Consider the following 23119-nt stretch of genomic DNA (forward strand, 5'->3'; position numbering starts at 1 on the left):
CAAAAGTGACAACCATATCCTTGAAAGAAAAGAAGCGGCAGATCAACTGGTCTAGCGACGTCTCAGCCCTGCTGACCCGTCTCCGCTCGGGATGGTCTCCTGCTGGCCCCACTATGGACTGGACTTTCACTGTTATGTTAGATCCACTACGGACTGGACTTTCACAATACCATGTTAGACCCACTCGACGTCCATTGCATCCGGTCTCTCCTAGAGTGGGGGAGGGGGGGTTACCCTCATTAGCGGTCCTCTCCAAGGTTTCTCTTAGTCATTCTCATCGACGTCCCACTGGGGTGAGTTTTTCCTTGCCGTTTTGTGGGCGCTGAACCGCGGATGTCGCTGTGGCTTGTGCAGCCCTTTGAGACACTTGTGATTTAGGGCTATATAAGTAAACACTGATCGATTGATTGCACCCGGAGTCCACTTCCTCCCGGTTGCAAGGGTCAGAAGCGATTTTAGCCACACAGGAGTCTCAAGATTTTGTCAGCAACATCTCCAGCCGGACTTTGGTACTCCTGAACTCCTCTGTGAGGCTGGACAGAGGAAGCTCCAGGATGCCTTTACCATACAAAGCTATGTTGGTAAGGCACCTGGGAAGACCCATTTCTTGGCAAAGGAGCTGATCAACCTCTCAAGTTTATCAACCTTCGCGATCGGCACCTCGTAGATGGTCAGAGGCCACATCAACCGAGGTATTAGACCAAACTGAAGACACCAAAGCTTCAACCTGCCAGAGAGAATGGTCTTGGCCATGCTCTGAAGACCGCTGGTAGCATCCTGTCTAAGCTGTTTCACTTGGGCCGTGGTTGTCAGCTGGGTTTTTCAATAATAATACCTTCGACATATGTGATTACATTTACTCATTTTATTTCAATATTATCCATCTTAATTTGTGTTTTACATTTTTTACAATATCCAAATATGAGGAATGTAGTTACATTGAACATTGACAGTTTATTGCTGTCCAGACATCTTTTTATGTTCTCTCTGGATAAAATAAGATGAGAGTTAAATCAAGCAGTAATGAAGGTGAATAATGGAAGGTTATTATATACATAATTATATATAGTTACACTCAGTAGTGACAATTACAGACACTTTCATCCTGTTCAATTGAGAAAAGAAAAAGAGTAAAGGGAAATACCGGTATGCTAAACAATAGAAGAATATTAAAATCAGCAGCTATTGATGAAATATACTCTACAAATGATTATTTTGAAACAAAAAAGTAACATTATGGTTATTGGCTGTTATATGTGTGGAGATGTAGAGCAGTGGTTCTCAAATGGGGGTACGCGTACCCCTGGGGGTACTTGAAGGTATGCCAAGGGGTACGTGAGATTTTTTTTAAATGTCTGTCAAAAAGAACTGTGAAAAGAAATGCAACAATGCAATATTCAGTGTTAACAGCTAGATTTTTTGTGGACATGTTCCATAAATATTGATGTTAAAGATTTCTTTTTTTGTGAAGAAATGTTTAGAATTAAAGGCCTACTGAAACCCACTACTACCGACCACGCAGTCTGATAGTTTATATATCAATGATGAAATCTTAACATTATAACACATGCCAATACGGCCGGGTTAACTTATAAAGTGACATTTTAAATTTGCCGCTAAACTTCCGGTTCGAAACGCCTCTGAGGATGACGTATGCGCGTGACGTAGCCCGGCGAACACGGGTATGCCTTCCACATTGAAGCCAATACGAAAAAGCTCTGTTTTCATTTCATAATTCCACAGTATTCTGGACATCTGTGTTCGTGAATCTGTTGCAATCATGTTCATTGCATTATGGAGAAAGAAGCTGAGCAAGCAAAGAAGAAAGTTGTCGGTGCGAAATGGACGTATTTTTCGAACGTAGTCAGCCACAACAGTACACAGCCGGCGCTTCTTTGTTTACATTCCCGAAAGATGCAGTCAAGATGGAAGAACTCGGATAACAGAGACTCTAACCAGGAGGACTTTTGACTTTGATACACAGACGCCTGTAGAGAACTGGGACAACACAGACTCTTACCAGGATTACTTTGATTTGGATGACAAAGACGCAGACGTGCTACTGTGAGTATGCAGCTTTGGCTTCTAAACATTTGATCGCTTGACCGTATGTGCGCAACTTTTTTTTGCGTATGTACGTAACTTTTTTTAAATATATAAGCTTTATGAACCTTGGGTTAGGTGAACGGTCTTTTGGGCTGAGTGATTGTGTGTGTTGATCAGGTGTTTGAATTGTATTGGCGTGTTCTATGGAGCTAGGAGCTAGCAGAGGAGCTAGGAGCTAGCGTAACAAACACGCAGGTGTTTTTATGCAGGATTAATTTGTGGCATGTTAAATATAAGCCTGGTTGTGTTGTGGCTAATAGAGTATATATATGTCTTGTGTTTATTTACTGTTGTAGTCATTCCCAGCTGAATATCAGGTCACCCCCGGCTCTCACAGCATCTTCCCTATCTGAATAGCTTCAACTCCCCACTAGTCCTTCACTTGCACTTTACTCATCCACAAATCTTTCATCCTCGCTCAAATTAATGGGGAAATTGTCGCTTTCTCGGTCCGAATCTCTCTCACTTCATGCGGCCATCATTGTAAACAATAGGGAACTTTGCGTATATGTTCAACTGACTACGTCACGCTACTTCCGGTAGGTGCAAGCCTTTTTTTTTTATCAGATACCAAAAGTTGCAATCTTTATCGTCGTTGTTCTATACTAAATCCTTTCAGCAAAAATATGGCAATATCGCGAAATGATCAAGTATGACACATAGAATAGATCTGCTATCCCCGTTTAAATAAAAAAAATTCATTTCAGTAGGCCTTTAAGTTCATGAATCAAGATGGATCTCTATTACAATCCCCAAAGAGGGCACTTTAAGTTGATGATTACTTCTATGTGTAGAAATCTTTATTTATGATTGAATCACTTGTTTATTTTTCAACAAGTTTTTAGTTATTTTTATATCTTTTTTTCCAAATAGTTCAAGAAAGACCACAACAAATGAGCAATATTTTGCTGTTATACAATTTAATAAATCAGAAACTGATGACATAGTCCTGTATTTTACTTCTTTATCTCTTTTTTTCAACCAAAAATGCTTTGCTCTGATTAGGGGGTACTTGAATTAAAAAAAAATTCACGGGGGGTACATCACTGGAAAAAGGTTGAGAACCACTGATGTAGAGGATGTGACTCATGTGTTTGTGGATTTGTGATACTGTGCATCTGTTTTGGGAGGAGACCAGAGACTGGCTGGAAGAGATTACATTTGCTATAATTATAAAAGATGGTAACTTAGAAATGCTTGTTAATATTATTATGTTGCAAGCTAAATGTTTTACACGTAAATGTCAATTACCAAATCAAAATGTTCACATTGGCGCAATTACTTTAAATGATTAATTCAATCTTGGAAAATGGTAAACAATAGAGAATCCCTTCATTTTTTTTTTTTACCTGTTTGTATTGTTTCTTCTCAGCCTGGAGGATGTGTGTAATGTTGAGATGTATTGGAGATGACTTGGTTTGTTTGGATGTTGTCAACCTGTCAATTGTTCTATTTAAACATGTTGTCAGATCTCGCGAGAGAAACAAGCAACCAGCTCTATTACTTCTTCTTCTTACTGGCAGTTTGCAGCCATGACTTGAAAGGTTCATACTGCCACCTACTGGACTGTAGAATGTAGTGTGGGCCATAGGACAGAAGGAGGACATCCCGTTAAGAACCTGTGGAGGGCAGCAATACACCTAAGATGTTCTACTAGTCTGCTGGAAATAGAAAGAAGAAGAAGAAGGAGGAAAAAGCAAGATGGCGTTTGGGGGAGAAAGTCTAAACGTGGGCGTTATAGTTCTGTATTTTTAATCAGTGCATACATGTGCACATATATGTCGTTTAATAGATCGTCAATTAGTCTACATTACATTAGATACATTAGTCTGAGCGCATTTTGACGCTTCTCGCGCTTGCTAGTTAGCCTAAGCTAGCTTGTCAGCTAGCTTAGCTTGTTAGCTGCTAACAAAGACGCGACACATTCGTACAACTACGCGCGGATTAAGAAGACAAAATTAGTGATCAAAACACATCGCTAAGCAGAGATCAAGTGTGAGTGTAAAGTGTTGTGATTGTGTGAAAATGTGCGAAAGAACGATAGCAGAGTACGAGGAGGAACTTTGTCCAACAAAAGAGGAGAAGGAGCGACAACATCAAAAACATCAAGTTGTGTTACACAGAACAGGTTTGTTTACTTCTTACTCTCACATGTTTACTAACTTTATATTTATTTATTACCGCCATTCTTAAATATGTTGTATGTAAGAATGTGGGTGTTGTTGATGCACGTCAGTCTGGTACTTGCAACCATGTGATTGCTTAGCTACCTGTAAAAATGAGTTACTTATCAATCATTCAATCAATCGGTGTTTACTTATATAGCCCTAAATCACGAGTGTCTCAAAGGGCTGCACAAGCCACAACGACATCCTCTGCTCAGATCCCACATCAGGGCAAGGAAAAACTCAACCCAGTGGGATGACAATGGGGAACCTTGGAGGGGACCGCAGATGTCCAATCCATATTGGATCTAACATCATATTGTGAGAGTCCAGTCCATAGTGGATCTAACATCATATTGTGAGAGTCCAGTCCATAGTGGATCTAACATAATAGTGTAAAAGTCCAGTCCATGATGGATATAACATAATATTGTGAGAGTTCAGTCCATAGTGGATCTAACATAATAGTGTAAAAGTCCAGTCCATGATGGATATAACATAATATTGTGAGAGTTCAGTCCATAGTGGATCTAACATAATAGTGTAAAAGTCCAGTCCATAGTGGATCTAACATAATAGTGAGAGTCCAGTCCATAATAGATCTAACATAATAATGTGAGAGTCCAGTCCATAGTGGATCTAACATAACAGTGTGAAAGTCCAGTCCATAGTGGATCTAACATAATAGTGTGAGAGTCCAGTCCATAGTGGATCTAACATAATAGTGTAAAAGTCCAGTCCATAGTAGATCTAACATAATAATGTGAGAGTCCAGTCCATAGTGGATCTAACATAATAGTGTAAACGTCCAGTCCATAGTGGATCTAACATAGTAGTGTGAGAGTCCAGTCTATAGTGGATCTAACATAATAGTGTGAGAGTCCAGTCCATAGTGGATCTAACATAATAGTGTAAAAGTCCAGTCCATAGTGGATCTAACATAGTAGTGTGAGAGTCCAGTCCATAGTGGATCTAACATAATAGTGTAAAAGTCCAGTCCATAGTAGATCTAACATAATAATGTGAGAGTCCAGTCCATAGTGGATCTAGCATAATAGTGTGAAAGTCCAGTCCATAGAGGATCTAGCATACTGTTGTGAGAGTCCAGTCCATAGTGGATCTAATAATAAATGATAAATGGGTTATACTTGTATAGCGCTTTTCTACCTTCAAGGTACTCAAAGCGCTTTGACAGTATTTCCACATTTACCCATTCACACACACATTCACACACTGATGGCGGGAGCTGCCATGCAAGGTGGGAATTGAACCCCAGTAACCAGCAACACTCCGATTGCTGGCACTGCCACTCTACCAACTTCGCCACGCCGTCCCTTACATAATAATGTGATAGTCCAGTCCATAGTGGGGTCAGCAGGAGATCATCTTGAGTGGAGAAAGGTCAGCAGCGCAGAGACGTACTTATCTTAGTCCATTTGTAAATAGATAGTTTTCCTAAATTATAGTCTCCTCACTTTAACCAGGCAGTCATTAGGACTTGCGAGGACTTTAAAAGGGAGAGGTTGAAAAAGGACAGTATTAAGATGAATTCATCACATTTGCTATGAGGCATTTTATTATTAAATATTCTGTTCTTGTCACATGATATCTTGTTGTTCCATTTTGTAATTTCAAGGGGAACTGCACTTTTTGGAATCATTCACAGTCCCTATGTAAGTTCAAGTTAAGGTCCCAACGGTAGTCACACACTAAGTGTGGTGAAATTATCCTCTGCATTTTACCCATCCCAAAGTTCACCCCCTGGGAGGTGAGGGAGAGCGGTGATGCTGAGTGCAATGGGTCCCATTTTTATAGTCTTTGGTATGACTCGGCCGGGGTTTGAACTCACGACTTTCCAGTATCAGGGTGGACACTCTAACCACAAGGCCACTTAGTAGGTCAAAGACAAGAACACACATGTTTTTATTTATTTTATGCATTCTAGATGGAAAATAAACCTTAGCAAAAGTTAGCTAGCATTTGAGTCATTGGTAGCTGCTCTATTCTGCCTATAAAGTGCTCTAAATAACAACCTAAAACCCCCTTCAACATTTTAAATACACTCTGTAAGTATATATGTAGTAACATTCTTAATAACATGTCATATTTACATATCTTGCTCAAAGAAAAACATGTGTTCTTGTCATTGTAAATGATAGGCGACATTTTTAAAAAAAATTGCAGTTTCCTTTGAATTTTTCAGATAAGTAAACAGTCCTTCAAATTAAAGATGAAAAACAATTTAGGTTGTTTATAGATATTATCCACAATGAAGTTACAGTATAACTAAGCACACAAGGGAAAGTACATTCATATACACATGAAGTACACATGTGTAAGAATCATGTTAACCACCAAAATATCGTCTCGTTCTCCTAAAGCCAATATCGAGTATCCTTTGGTGAGCTGACCGTATCGTCACACCTCTAGTTGAAAGCACACCAACCCCATAGCATGACACTTCCATGTGATGTAGAACAGTAGTACAACATTTTAAACGTACACACACATCTGAAGAATCTACAAAATAAATATATTTGTTGGGCCAAACAAAATGACTCAGCGAACCAATGTTTGGGATGAGCGATATGACCTCAAATCTATATCCTAATAACAATATATGTCACACTATATAATTAGGTACCCATCCATCCATTTTCTACCGCTTGTCCCTTTCAGGGTTGCGGGGGGTGCTGGAGCCTATCTCAGCTGCATTCAGGTGGAAGGCGGGGTACACCCTGGACAAGTCGCCACCTCATCATAGGGCCAACACAGATAGACAGACAACATTCACATTCACACACTAGGGACCATTTAGTGTTGCCAATCAACCTATCCCCAGGTGCATGTCTTTGGAGGTGGGAGGAAGCCGGAGTACCCGGAGGGAACCCACGCAGTCAAAGGGAGAGCATACAAACTCCACAAAGAAAGATCCAGAGCCCGGGATTAAACTCGGGACCTTCGTATTGTGAGGCACATGCACTAACCCCTGTTCCACCATGCTGCCCTTTGGTATATGAATGATAAAAGTAGAATTTCAAAACGGGTTACAATACATCCTAATTTGGCAGCTGACATATGCAGTAACATATTGTGTAATTTCTAATTGTGTTATTTTGTTGAAACAATTATTATTAATGTACTTGCTTATTTACTGTTAATATCTGATTACTTTATTTGAGGAAATAATACTGGAAATGATGTAATATTTTACTGCATATTTCAGCAACTAAATTAGGAGCCTGTGTAGCCTGTTTTAAAATGGTTCTATTAGTAATTTTATATGAAATAATTTATCGCAAAATCAATCTTAAACCATATCGTCTATTCATAGTAAAAAGTCCTGTCGTCCTGGTTTGTTTTTATTTTCCTGTGAATAATGTTGTAAAGAGCAGCGTTTTTGTACGTCACTGAGAATTCAAGAAAGTTCATACGAGAACGTGTTTTTCCTAAGTGCATGCAGACGTGACTGAGCAGAGCAGGATGTTTCTAAAACGTGTTTGTCTTCTTGTGTCCTGCAAACGTCTGTGAAGAACATCTTCTCCCTGAGCAACAGAAGTGGAGCTTCAGGATGGAACCACAGCCCTCCAACATTAAAAAGGAAGAGGAACACCCACTGATCCCCCATCTTAAAGAGGAAGAGAATGACCCACTGACCACTCACATCAAAGAGGAAGAGAAGGACCCACTGATCCCCCATTTCAAAAAGGAAGAGGATTACCCACTGACACCCCATTTTAAAAAGGAAGAGGAGTACCCATTGACACCTCATTTTAAAGAGGAACCAGTGGATCCACTGAGCCCTCACATTAAGGAGGAAGAGGAGGACCCACTGACCCCTCACATTAAAGAGGAAGAGGAGGATCCACTGACCCCTCACATTAAAGAAGAAGAGGTGGACCCACTGACCCCTCACATTAAAGAGGAAGAGGAGGAACACAGCATCAGTCAGCAGGGAGAGCATCTTGAAGGACTGGAGGAGGTTGATGTCACCAAGATGCCAGTGACTGGTGTCCCTGTGAAGAGTGAAGGTGATGAGGTCAAAGGTGAAAGTGAGGAGAATAAAGAGGCGGAGCTTCCATGCAGCAGCTCAACTCAACACATGACAACAGAAGCTGATGGAGACCACTGTGGAGGATCACAAGCAGACAAGCTCTTAGCTCCACTATCAGATAGTGAGGACACAACGTCACACTCTCCTGACACTGATGATGAACACTCTAAAGATGATAAGACATGTCACACTGACAACACACACTTCACATGTTCTCACTGTGACAAAACCTTTAGATACCATAGTGTTCTAATAACACACGTGCGAAAACACACTGGAGAAAAACCTTTTTCCTGTTCAGAATGTGGTAAAAGTTTTGTAAGAAATGGAAATTTGAAATCACACATGAGAATACACACTGGAGAAAAACCTTTTTCCTGCTCAGAATGTTGTAAAAGTTTTGTAACAAATACAAATTTAAAAGTACACATGAGAACACACACTGGAAAAACATATTTTTCCTGCTCGGAATGTGGTAAAACTTTTGTAATTAATCAAAATTTAAAAGTACACATGAGAATACACACTGGAGAAAAACCTTTTTCATGTTCAATCTGCGGTAAAGATTTTACTCAAAAGCAACATTTCAAAGCACACATGAGAACACACACTGGTGAAAAACATTTTATATGTTCAGTATGTGGTAAAAGTTATATAGAAAGACACCAATTAAAATTACACATGAGAACGCACTCTGGTGAAAAACCATACTCCTGTTCAAGCTGCAACAAAAGCTTATGTCACCTAAAATCTTTTAAAGCACACATGAGAAAACACACAGGTAAGAAAGTGTTGAGTTGCAGTGTGTGTGGTGAAAGATTCTCTTATAAGTACCAGTGTAAGAAACACAAGTGTGCTGGTGAGAACAGCAGCAGCACAATATTGTAACACAATCTTGTTATAATTCTTATAGATTAGACACTTCAGATTAGTGCATTTATTTCAGACAAGTACATGAGTTAATATACACATTTGTGTACTTTAAAATGAACAGAACAATTTGACTGAAAAGGTGAGAATAAACAGTACATAAAATATGTTACATACAAAAAACATTTTAAGTGTAAATATTCATAATTCACTTTTATACTTATTCATAGTAGTGTCTTATATACTGTATGTTTTTTGAAATAATGAAGTGTTACATATTTTATTTTCTAATTGTAGATGATTCCATAGATGAACTCATTTATATGATGTACATATTTGTTTTACATGTGTTCATAACTTTGCTTTTGAGTACACATAAATCCCTCTTAGTTCATATTTACTGGTTCACATCTGAAACATCTTCTGGACCACTTCTGGAAGCATATTATTATTTACTTTATACATCATTTGTCTTTTATACAAGATCATTTACTTTTAAAATGTGTGACTTTATGAATCATTTGTTGGGTCTCTATAATCCATTCTATTAAAGGCCTACTGAAAGCCACTACTACCGACCACGCAGTCTGATAGTTTATACATCAATGATGAAATCTTAACATTATAACACATGCCAATACGGCCGGGTTAACTTATAAAGTGACATTTTAAATTTGCCGCTAAACTTCCGGTTCGAAACGCCTCTGAAGATGACGTATGCGCGTGACGTAGCCCGGGGAACACGGGTATGCCTTCCACATTGAAGCCAATACGAAAAAGCTCTGTTTTCATTTCATAATTCCACAGTATTCTGGACATCTGTGTTCGTGAATCTGTTTCAATCATGTTCATTGCATTATGGAGAAGGAAGCTGAGCAAGCAAAGAAGAAAATTGTCGGTGTGAAATGGACGTATTTTTCGAACGTAGTCAGCAACAACAGTACACAGCCGGCGCTTCTTTGTTTACATTCCCGAAAGATGCAGTCAAGATGGAAGAACTCGGATAACAGAGACTCTAACCAGGAGGACTTTTGACTTCGATACACAGACGCCTGTAGAGAACTTGGACAACACAGACTCTTACCAGGATTACTTTGATTTGGATGACAGACGCAGACGTGCTACTGTGAGTATGCAGCTTTGGCTTCTAAACATTTGATCGCTTGACCGTATGTGCGCAACTTTTTTTTGCGTATGTACGTAACTTTTTAAAAATATATAAGCTTTATGAACCTTGGGTTAGGTGAACGGTCTTTTGGGCTGAGTGATTGTGTGTGTTGATCAGGTGTTTGAATTGTATTGGCGTGTTCTATGGAGCTAGGAGCTAGCATAGGAGCTAGGAGCTAGCATAACACGTACCGTACCGTACGTGCGCGTCACGTACGTAACTTTTAAAAAATATATAAGCTTTATGAACCTTGGGTTAGGTGAACGGTCTTTTGGGCTGAGTGATTGTGTGTGTTGATCAGGTGTTTGAATTGTATTGGCGTGTTCTATGGAGCTAGGAGCTAGCAGAGGAGCTAGGAGCTAGCGTAACAAACACGCAGGTGTTTTTATGCAGGATTAATTTGTGGCATATTAAATATAAGCCTGGTTGTGTTGTGGCTAATAGAGTATATATATGTCTCGTGTTTATTTACTGTTGTAGTCATTCCCAGCTGAATATCAGGTCACCCCCGGCTCTCACAGCATCTTCCCTATCTGAATAGCTTCAACTCCCCACTAGTCCTTCACTTGCACTTTACTCATCCACAAATCTTTCTTCATCCTCGCTCAAATTAATGGGGAAATTGTCGCTTTCTCGGTCCGAATCTCTCTCACTTCATGCGGCCATCATTGTAAACAATAGGGAACTTTGCGTATATGTTCAACTGACTACGTCACGCTACTTCCGGTAGGGGCAAGCCTTTTTTTTATCAGATACCAAAAGTTGCAATCTTTATCGTCGTTGTTCTATACTAAATCCTTTCAGCAAAAATATGGCAATATCGCGAAATGATCAAGTATGACACATAGAATAGATCTGCTATCCCCGTTTAAATAAAAAAAAATCATTTCAGTAGGCCTTTAATTGTCTTTATTACTCTCTTGTGTAATATGAATATTGTTGTGTGATGGTTTTATATGTATGTCCCCAGACCTTTATGCAATAAACAATGTATGCTTCAACTAAAGTTCGGTACAATAAATGTAGTTAATATTTGTGGGTATGTATTTTATTCTATTTATTATCGCAGTACATTTTTTAAATGTTTTCTATAGGACTTACATGTAGTTTCCAGCTTACTTCATCATCTAGACTAACTCAGCCTGGAGGATGTGTGTAAAGTTGAGATGTATTGGAGATGACTTGGTTTGTTTGGATGTTGTCAACCTGTCAATTGTTCTATTCAAACATGTTGTCAGATCTCGTGAGAGAAACAAGCAACCAGCTCTATTACTTCTTCTTCTTACTGGCAGTTTGCAGCCATGACTTGAAAGGTTCATACTGCCACCTACTGGACTGTAGAATGTAGTGTGGGCCATAGGACAGAAGGAGGAAATCCCGTTAAAAACCTGTGGAGGGCAGCAATACACCTAAGATGTTCTACTAGTCTGCTGGAAATAGAAAGAAGAAGAAGAAGGAGGAAAAAGCAAGATGGCGTTTGATGGAGAAAGTCTAAACGTGGGCATTATAGTTCTGTATTTTTAATCAGTGCATACATGTGCACATATATGTCGTTTTATATAGGCTACCTTTTATTTTGTTTCCCGAGTATCCTGGTTCCTTGATTTTTGTAAGTAAAAATAATCTTCAATCGCGCTGCTGGATCAGTTTGAATTACTGGATGGATAGCGGGAAAAGGAACAATATGTGACAAGGAAGGCTGTGCATGGTGCGAGTCAGACAAGATGCCAAGTGGAACAAACATTTGAACAAAGGGGTTATAGGAACAATGGTAAATGGTGTATACTTGTATAGCGCTTTTCTACCTTCAAGGTACTCAAAAGGCTTTGACACTATTTCCACATTCACCCATTCACACACACATTCACACACTGATGGCGGGAGCTGCCATGCAAGGCAATAACCACGACTTATCAGGAGCAAGGGTGAACTGTCTTGCCCAAGGACACAACGGACGTGACAAGGTTGGTAGAAGGTGGGGATCGAACCAGGAACCCTCAGGTTGCTGGCACAGCCACTCTACCAACCGCGCCAATCCCTTTCAGTGTTTTATGCAACTGACTGACTTTGTCTTACCTCTCTATTTTGGAGGTAAAACTCTGGAGCTTTTGAAGTGTATTTCTGGTCTTGTCATCGTCGTCCGGACAGAAGGGCGACACGGCAGTGCGGCTGGATCAAAATAGACGTCGGAGACACTTTACTGAAGCAAAAGTTGCTTTATTACCAGCGAGCGTCATTTACACAGGACTGCAGTTCCTGGGAGGAGGTCAGGTCAAATATGGAGGACTCCTCTCCCGGAGAAGCCAAACCATCGTTTTATATATTCCTTCTTTCACTGTCTGGGTGTGCGCTAAAGCTAAACAGCACCACCTGACCACGAAAGGAGATGTTGGTGTGTAAGTGTCTGGAAAATAACTGCTTTAAGTCATAACTTAAAGGTTGGCGTTTGAGCTAGACAGGTCTCAATCCTCAGGAGGATTGAGGAAAACCCCTCATGAAACAGGCCTGTAGAGATGAAATAGTCTTGTGATTTTTTTCCCACACATACATATTACGCTCTACCACGGTATCGAGCACTATTTTTTGGATAATCTAATTAAGACATATATATATATATATATATATATATATATATATATATATATATATATATATATATATATATATATATATATATATATATATATATCTGGTGTGCGGTCAGGTTTAGGCCTGCCTCAGGGAAGAGGACGTCCCTGCCAGACACCAAGACCACCCTGCTTTAATTACATATATATATATATATATATATATATATATATATATATATATATATATATATATATATATATATATATATATATATATATATATATATATATATATATATATATATACGTATTTTCCCCCCCGTAATAATATTGAAATATTTAACATTGTATTGAAATAACAGTAGCATAAGGAAAGACTAAAACCCCAAAAGAAACAAAATAAATATTACAAACATGATATTATTTTTTTCTTTGATGCTAATAGTTTTCAGAATGTGTTTTAGAATGTGGGGTATATTTTATATATATATATATATATATATATATATATATATATATATATATATATATATATATATATATATATATATATATATATATATATTTATATATATATACATATATATATATATATATATATATATATATATATATATATATATATATATATATATATATATATATATATATATATATATATATATACATATATATAGATATATATATATATATATATATATATATATATATATATATATATGCATATATATACATATATATATATATATATATATATATATATATGTATATATATGCATATATATATATATATATGCATATATATCTATATATATATATATATATATATATATATATATATATATATATATATATATATATATATATATATATATGGAGAACATTTATATATATATATATATATTTGCATGGATATATATAGATATAGATATATAGATATAATATATATAATGCCAAAGAAAATTTAAAAAGAACATGAAAACCTCCCACATTCTAAAATACATTCTAAAAACGATTAGCATCAAAGACAAAAACATATAAGTGTAATATTTAGTTTGTTTCTTTTTTTTCTTTCCTTATGCTACTGTTGTTTCTTAAATATTTGAATATTTTGACGAAAATAAGTGGACACGTTTACTTTTATTTTCAGAATAAGTAAATAGTGTAGCCGAGTGTCCTGGGTTCGCATATTCTGTGTACTTATATAATATAATATAATAATAAAATAATTTAATGTTAACCTCGCACACCTTCTTCAACAACCCACACTTATAGACCTCTTACGTCACATCCCTACGGCAACTCTGGAGAGACAAAACTCCTCCTCCTTACCTCACATTCTCTGGTAACTTGGGACACCCTGAACTGTTTGTTACATAAGTATATAATAACATAGTTTTACCGGGGGTGGAAAGCTGGTTGTACTTATCTCTCTCTCGAGATCTGGAAGAGAGTACTGTTACTTGTTTCTCTCGCGAGATCTGACAACACTGCGCGCGAACCAAACACGGCGAGGATAAAGCAAGATGGCGTCTGACGGTGAAGACGTTATTACAGTCGTCACAGTTCAGTGTTCTTAATCTGTGCGTCCATGTACACATATATGTCCTTTATTACACTCTATTAAATAGAGTAAACATCGTTAATAACTGTTTGCATCCGGTTATATTAGTCTGAGCGCACTTTGACGATTCTCGAGCTAGCTTAGCCTGCTAGTTAGCTTAGCTTGTTAGCCGCTACCAAAGAGAGGCGGAAGTGATCAAAACACATCGCTAAGCAGAGATCAAGTGTGAGTGTAAAGTGTTGTGATTGTGTGAAAATGTGCGAAAGAACGATAGCAGAGTACGAGGAGGAACTTTGTCCAACAAAAGAGGAGAAGGAGCGACAACATCAAAAACATCAAGTTGTGTTACACAGAACAGGTTTGTTTACTTCTTACTCTCACATGTTTACTAACTTTATATTTATTATTAACAATGTTCAACTCATCTATAGGAAGATGAGTTGTCATGTGAGGATGATGCACTGATTGTTTTACAGTGTTCATGAAAACAAGACAGTTTCAGACACACAATATTTATGAGAGGTTGATGTTCCTCTCAGTTTGTAACAATGTGTATCAACATGTTTACACAAAACTCACACAGTCACCGGGGGAATATTCCAGAGAGCAGGTTAAGTGCAAACTCCTGAGTATGTAAAGCTCGAGAGTTTTACCTCCAAAAATAGAGAGGTAAAACAAAGTCAGAGTCAGTTACCATAAACCTAGCCTGCTAGCTGGCAGGTTTGACAAGTTATTTATGTGTGTAAACGTATACTGACCTGTTATTTCCTTCATGTCCGCGTTCGTTGGTGCAGCCATTAATGTGGCAGTGATTGTTGAAAAAACAAAGCCTGATCTAAAGATGACATCTTGATCTCATACCATCTCAAACCAATTGGCCGTTCATTATTAAGTGAAATGTCTCATAGTCGCTTAAATTTGTCTTTAAACAAGCAACACTATGTTTTATCCAGTTACTCGATTAAACAAAAACATTTCCAGTAGAACACTCGATTAATAACATTTTCAATAGCCACAGTCCTATGTTTCATGTACAATTTAATATTTAGCATGTAGGAGTTAAAATGTGTTTTGTTTGTGTCCTGTAGACATCCATCAGCTGATTGGACACCAAGAAGAATGTCTCCCTCATCTGCAGGGGGACAGTTTCACTTTAGAGGATCCACAGACCTCACATTTTAAAGTGGACGAGGAGGATCCACAGCCCCCTTATATTAAAGAGGAAGAGGAGGGAGAGTGTCCTGTAGGGCAGGAGGAGGCTGATCTCACCAAGTTTCCACTGACTGTTGTCTCTGTGAAGACTGAAGAGCATGAAGACAAACCACCTGAGTCCTCACAGCTTCATCACAGTCCAAGTAAGCACAACATCCACATATCATCTAATACAATGTTTGTGACACATGTTCATCCGGGGGCCACATTTATGACTAAAGATGGAGATATACTTGCTTTTCAACACGTCCATTTCAAAATGAATGCTCATCCATCGTGTGAATTAGTGAAGTGCATTATATTTATAAAGCGCTTTTCTCTAGTGACTCAAAGCGCTTTTACATAATGAAACCCAATATCTAAGTTACAGTTAAACCAGTGTGGGTGGCACTGGGAGCAGGTGGGTAAAATGTCTTGCCCAAGGACACAACGGCAGTGACTAGGATGGCGGGAGCGGGGATTGAACCTGGAACCCTCAAGTTGCTGGCACGGCCACTCTACCAACCGAGCTATACCGCCCCGATCAAATCATCAACAATGTAATTGCTGGGGTGTAACCATGTGACCTAGAGGCCGTCCTCCTTACCTCACGTGGTCAAATGAAGGCAAACATTCAATATGGCTACTGTTTATTTACCTTTAGCAGCACATATGTCAGCATATTTCAAAGGTTTAGTGGTAAAGATTAGGGATGTATACCAAGTACCATTTTTTTTTAGTACTGGTTCCTAATTATGTTGTCCATGAGGACCGTGAAGATTCTGGACTAACGACACAACTATTTGTATTTTTAATTCCAGCTGACTGACGTAACTATGACACGTTGTCACATTGAGTTCAGCTGCCGCTGCTACACATTAAAATCAGCTTTGAATAATGACAAATAAGGAAGCAACAACACGCAAAAGTTTGATGTGTGTGTTATTGACAAGAAGATGACATAACTGCATTTCACCTTGCACTGCACACATAGTTGACTTCTTTAAGACTTCAAATAAACAGCTGTTGATAAAAGACTTCCCTGCTCTGAGATGTTACACAACATCATGTTGGAGGTGTTCAACCTCTTGTGCTAATAGGAATGATATTTAAAATGCCTTTTTTCCACTTTTTTATTTCCACAAATTACATGTAGTACCGATAAGACTACCGATAAATACTGGTATCGATAAGGAATATCGATTAGGGTATCGTATCGATAAATTCTTACAATTTACATCCCTACTGACGATACAAGCCAGATTTCTTAAAAAAATTATGTCCAGCAATGTCTCAATCAATCTAGTTTATTAGTACTAATTAGCAAAGTTTTCTTGTGTTTCTAAAGTCTTTCTTTTGACAGCCCCCTCGTGGTAAAGTTGTCCGAGTGCAAACTGAGGCAGTATTTGTGACTGATAAAACTTTCTGCGAATCAAAATTTAAGAAATTGTGCCGGAAAGTTCATTACTTTTGAAGACGGCCAATAAAAACGGAATCAGAATCAGAAATACTTTAATAATCCCAGAGGGGAATCTAAGATTTTCAGCACAATCCCATTCAAGAGCTGACAAACATTACAGGGAGACAGAACAGGATCGCTGACGGGTCTGCCAACTTCCGGCACCCCTTACAAAAAAGGTGAGAAACAGGTAAATGCTGGGGAGGGGGGAGGAGGGGGGAGATAAAAAATTCAGTCTAAGCCTGGGCCCCTGGAGAGGGGGTCCAGACTGAGGCCAAAGAGAAAACAAAAACCTCATAGCCATAGCACACAGAAACATGTGTGTAAGAGGGAAACATCAAAGAACACAAAGGACATTAAAAGAGCAGTCCCTAATACACACAGCCACAAAAGTAAAACAACAACAAAAATACAAAACATATACACTGTGTTGGCCTCTGCTGGGGTGGGGGGAACATGGTCAGAGACAGGAGCAGACCCAACAAAGCAACCAAGAGAGCCGACTCCACCCTCTGCCGCCCACCAACTCCCGGCCAGTGTCCAGTCCACACGGATGAGCTAGGATACGTCCAAGGAGACCGAGGTGTCCGATACCTGCTCATTCAGCCAAGACACTGTGAAGCTTGTCCGTCCCGGCTCTCAGCGCCAGCTCCACAGCCCTGTCTCTTCTTCCGCATCTCCTCCAGTCTCTCCAAACAGACTCTGGTCTCCCGCTGTTTCCGACATCTACAAAGCAATTAGCTACCGGCTGCCACCTACTGATATGGAAGAGTATTACACGGTTACTCTGCCGAGCTCTAGACAGCACCGACACTCAACAACAACACATCATTTGCAGACTATAATTACTGGTCTGCAAAAAATATTTTTACCCCAAATAGGTGAAATTAGATAATCTCCCACGGCACACCAGACTGTATCTCACAGTACACTAGTGGGCCGTGGCACAGTGGTTGAAAAACACTGTTATTGGACGCTATCGGTGAGAGCGACACATACTGTAGCAGAACTACTTTATCTTACTTTTAAATTTAGTGTTAAAAACAAATCCTAGCAGAAACACTGCAACTTGTTTTGTTTTTACAGGACTAACATTAGAGTTTGTGTGTCAGTCAGATGATTATAATAATAATCATCCTCTAATAAATATAACATATTCCTTATTTACAGAGTGGGCATGCAGAGGGCAAGTTGGATGCCACACTTACATTACATCATCATCTACCAACATCACACATACAATACCTGATGTCTTCCAGAAGCAGCTGCTTATGCTCCATCCTTAAAATGGCAAAAGACCTCACTGCAGTGCTGTCATATTTCATTGGCAAACTTTCAAATAGTTGAGAGGTGTTCTCTGATATGTGTAAGACTAGACCTCTCATGTATCAACACTATTGTTGTACACTAGGACAAAAAGTGCACTTACATCTTATGGCCATCATGTGCCATCTTGCACATTTATTTGTATTTTAGTTTCTGCCATATTACTTTGTTAATAATGCTTATATTGCTTTCATATGCACATTTAATTTCTACGGGAGGTACATGTGACGTTATCTACAATAATGTTTCTTCTACAAAGTACATACTTTTGAATGTTATTTTTAAATAAAACTTGTTAAAAAAAAGTACTTTTAGAAAATTTTGAGCAAATTTGAAAATATCACGATAATAATGATAACCGGGATAAGAAATGTTCATACCGTGACATCCCTAGTGTCTATGTTTGTGTGGGTGTATGTGTGTATGTATGTACAGTCGCGATCAAAAGTTTACATACACTTGTAAAGAACATCATGTCATGGCTGTCTTGAGTTTCCAATAATTTCTACAACTCTTATTTTATTGTGATAGAGTGATTGGAGTACATACTTGTTGGTCACAAAAAACATTCATGAAGTTTGCTTCTTTTATGAATTTATTATGGGTCTACTGAAAATGTGAGCAAATGTGCTGGGTCAAAAGTATACATACAGCAATGTTAATATTTGCTTACATGTCCCTTGGCAAGTTTCACTGCAATAAGGCGCTTTTGGTTGCCATCCACAAGCTTCTGCTTGAATTTTTGACCACTCCTCTTGACTAAATTGGTGCAGTTCAGCTAAATGTGTTGGTTTTCTGACATGGACTTGTTTTTTCAGCATTGTCCACACGTTTAAGTTGGCCATTCTAAAACCTTAATTCTAACCTGATTTAGCCATTCCTTTACCACTTTTGATGTGTGTTTGGGGTCATTGTCCTGTTGGAACACCCAACTGTGCCAAAGACCCAACCTCTGGGCTGATGATTTTAGGTTGTCCTGAAGAATTTGGAGGTAATCCTCCTTTTTCATTGTCCCATTTAAAGCACCAGTTCCATGGCAGAAAAACAGGCCCAGAGCATAATACTACCGCCACCATGCTTGATGGTAGGAATGGTGTTCCTGGGATTAAAGGCCTCACCTTGTCTCCTCCAAACATATTGCTGGTTATTGTGGCCAAACAGCTCAATTTTTGTTTCATCTGACATCACATGGACAAAGATAAGACCTTCTGGAGAAAAGTTCTGTGTACTACCACAATATAACATGTAGTATCTTATGAATTAATAGCCAATAAGATTTTTTTTATAGATATTTTCAAAGCAGAATATTGTCCTTAGGGCCCCCTGCAACCCCATGGGGTAACCGTAAGGTCTGGGCCTCTTAAGACCTCACTGTTGGTGCTAATCGACCTGTTCCTTCTCCTTGTTACCGAATTTGAAAGCAAACGTTTATCCACAAATAATTGAATCATAAAGCAGAATTGAAAATGAAATCTGAATTGGTAAAATCTTATCAATATCGCTCCTAACATGTGACTGAACAAAGATGGACTCCTCTCGAGCATGTTTGTCTTCTTGTGTCCTGCAGACGTCTGTGAAGAACATCTTCTCTCTGAGCAACAGAAGTGGAGCTTCAGGATGGACAAGGAGGAGCCACAGCCCTTCCACATTAAGGAGGAAGAAATGCAAAGGGAAGAAAATAACCCACTGACCTCCCATTTTAAAGAGGAAGAGGAGGAACACAGCATCAGTCAGGAGGGAGAGCATCTTGAATGGTTGGAGGAGTTCCCAGTGACTGGTGTCCCTGTGAAGAGTGAAGATGATGAGGTCAAAGGTGAAAGTGAGGAGAAGAGAGAGGCGGAGCCTCCAAGCAGCAGCTCAACTCAACACATGACAACAGAAGCTGATGGAGACCACTGTGGAGGATCACAAGCAGACAAGCTCTTAGCTCCACTATCAGATAGTGAGGACACAACGTCACACTCTCCTGACACTGATGATGAAGACTCTAAAGATGATAAGACATGTCACACTGACAACACACACTTCACATGTTCTTTCTGTGACAAACCTTTCAAATACCATTGTCGTCTAAAAACACACATGAGAATACACACTGGAGAAAAACCTATTTCATGTTCAATTTGTGGTAAAGATTTTACTCGAAGGGACCATTTCAAAACACACATGAGAATACACACTGGAGAAAAACCTTTTTCCTGCTCAGAATGTGGTAAAAGTTTTGTAATAAAACAAAGTTTAAAAGAACACATGACAACACACACTGGAGAAAAACCTTTTTCGTGTTTAATCTGCGGTAAAGATTTTACTCGAAGAGACCATTTCAAAGCACACATGAGAATACACACTGGAGAAAAACCTTTTTCCTGCTCAGAATGTGGTAAAAGTTTTGTAATAAATCGAACTTTAAAAGTACACATGAGAACACACACTGGAGAAAAACCTTTTTCCTGCTAAGAATGTTTTAAAAGTTTTGTAATAAATCAAAGTTTACAGTACACATGAGAACACACACTGGTGAAAAACCTTTTATATGTTCAGTATGTGGTAAAAGTTATATAGAAAGACACCAATTAAAATCACACATGAGAACGCACTCTGGTAAAAAAAAACAACATACTCCTGGTCAAGCTCCAACAAAAGCTTCTGTCACCTAAAATCTTTTAAAGTACACATAAGAACACACACAGGTGAGAAAGTGTGGAGTTGCAGTGTGTGTGGTGAAAGATTCTCTTCTAAGTACCAGTGTAAGAAACACAAGTGTGCTGGTGAGAACAGCAGCAGCAAATGAAGATACAGGATTTGAAATCAACTGTCTGTCTTGCCTCTTGGTTTTCTGTCTTGCCTCTTGGTGAGGGTGGTCGCATTTTTCCCTGCTCCTCCTCCTTCCCGCTTGCTTTCTTGTGTCCTTGTCTTTGTCTGAACTTTTTTGAAGCCTCTTTTCTTGAGCTGTCCTCAAATCTAAACATCAAAATGAATTTGATCAACTGGACTCTCGACGCAATTGACACAGTAGAGAAAGAATACATTGGAATTGTCGAAGCCAGCACACAAGAGCAGGAATGTCATTGTTTTGACTGCTTGAAGAAAAAACAACATCTTAATCTACGATTTGACTCCCTCGAATGGCCTTGAGGAACAGGCTGTTTGAAAAACATTCCCCTGAGGACTCCTCAAAGATGGACGCTTTTGACCTTCCCTTTTTTTCAAAAGCACCTGGGTCGGACTGTTGAACTCTTGAACTCTCGGGGCCGGCCTCGGCCCATAAAGACAATTCCAACATCTCACCCAAGTTAATTGGGCATACATGCACGCACACGCCCCTCCCCAAATCAACGCCTTCACCACTGCTTAATTCCTCCGGGGTTGTGGGGGCTGAGTAGCGCTCAACAGCGGCTGCCGGCCTCCAGGGTCCTGTTGGATGACTCTGTTGCGAGTTGTTGTGATTACATGTACCATGTTTATGTGTGCCATGCTATGTGAGGTTTTTTTCCTCTGACTCAGTCTGGACCACTCCTGAGGGTCCAGCCTCAGACTGATATTTTTTTTACTCTTCCCCCTTTCCCAATGTCACCTTTTTCCCACCTTTTTAAGGAGCGCCCTAAGTGGCTGATCCGTTGGCGGTCCCGTCTTGTCTCCCTGTAACGTATGTCTGCTCTTAGCGGGATTGTGCCGAAAATGTAATTTCAGTTCTTATGTGTCTTGTACATGTTAAGAATGGACAAATAAAGCTGCTCTGCTCCGCTCTGCTCTCGGCCATTGGCAAACTTCAGACGGGCCTGGACATGGGCTGACTTAAGCAGGGGAACCTTCGAACCTTCAAAACTTTGTTAACTTTGACTTTCTAACAACATCAGCACATATAACATGTGTGACATCATTGTTGTGTGTGTAACACAATCTTGTTAATATGATTTTAACATTTATAGATTAGACACTTCAGATTAGTGCTTTTATTTCAGTCAAGTACATGAGTTAATATACACATTTGTGTACTTTAAAATGAACTGAAAAGGTGAGAATAAACAGCACATAAAATATTTTACACACAGTAAACATTTTATGTGTAGATATTCATATATCACTTTTATACTTATTCATAATAGTGTCTTATATATGTTTTTTGAAATAATGAAGGGTTACATATTTTATTTTCTAATTGTAGATGATTCCATGGATTAATTCCTTTATATGATATACATATTTGTGTTACATGTGTTCATACTTTTGCTTTTGAGTACACATAAATCCCTCTTAGTTCATATTTACTGGTTCACATCTGAAACATCTTCTGGACCACTTCTGGAAGCATATTATTATTTACTTTATACATCATTTGAACAGTTGTCTTTTACACAATTTTAAAATGTGTGACTTTATGAATCATTTGTTGGGTCTCTATAATCCATTCTATTAATTGTCTTTATTACTCTTTTGTGTAATATGAATATTGTTGTGTGATTGTTTTATATGTATGTCCCCAGACCTTTATGCAATAAACAATGTATGCTTCAACTAAAGTTGGGTACAATAAATGTAGTTAATATTTGTGGGTATGTATTTTATTCTATTTATTATCGCAGTCAATTTTTTAAATGTTTTCTTTATATGACTTACATGTAGTTTCCAGCTTACTTCATCATCTA

At 38.6% G+C, this 23119-nt stretch overlaps 2 protein-coding genes across 7 annotated transcripts in view; one reads left to right on the forward strand and one right to left on the reverse strand.

The window, feature by feature from the left end:
• Window positions 1–23119, reverse strand: part of LOC133640869 (gastrula zinc finger protein xFG20-1-like) — a 177378-nt gene that overhangs the window by 10686 nt on the left and 143573 nt on the right. The gene's annotated exons all lie outside the window — the stretch shown is intronic.
• LOC133640659 (zinc finger protein 391-like) lies at window positions 3807–22403 on the forward strand. 6 transcript variants are annotated; one of them, XM_062034208.1, is made up of 3 exons: window positions 3807–4234; window positions 7805–8166; window positions 20187–22403. In XM_062034208.1, the coding sequence occupies exons 1-3, from the start codon at window positions 4132–4134 to the stop codon at window positions 20928–20930; spliced, it is 1209 nt and encodes a 402-aa protein (XP_061890192.1). In that variant the 5' UTR covers window positions 3807–4131; the 3' UTR covers window positions 20931–22403. The 6 variants fall into 6 exon arrangements, with proteins under 6 accessions (XP_061890192.1, XP_061890190.1, XP_061890188.1 ...); XM_062034206.1 differs by lacking the exon at window positions 20187–22403 and adding an exon at window positions 6951–7239 and having other exon boundaries at window positions 7805–9717; XM_062034204.1 differs by lacking the exon at window positions 20187–22403 and adding an exon at window positions 8203–9717.

This window comes from Entelurus aequoreus, linkage group LG23 (genome assembly GCF_033978785.1).
Source record: "Entelurus aequoreus isolate RoL-2023_Sb linkage group LG23, RoL_Eaeq_v1.1, whole genome shotgun sequence".
Taxonomy (NCBI): domain Eukaryota; kingdom Metazoa; phylum Chordata; class Actinopteri; order Syngnathiformes; family Syngnathidae; genus Entelurus; species Entelurus aequoreus.

Coding starts and splice junctions, on each gene's coding strand:
- LOC133640659 (XM_062034203.1), top strand. CDS start 4,132: ATGTGCGAAAGAACGATAGCAGAGTACGAGGAGGAACTTTGTCCAACA. Junction 4,235..7,804: donor AGTTGTGTTACACAGAACAG/GTTTGTTTACTT, acceptor ACGTCTGTGAAG/AACATCTTCTCCCTGAGCAA.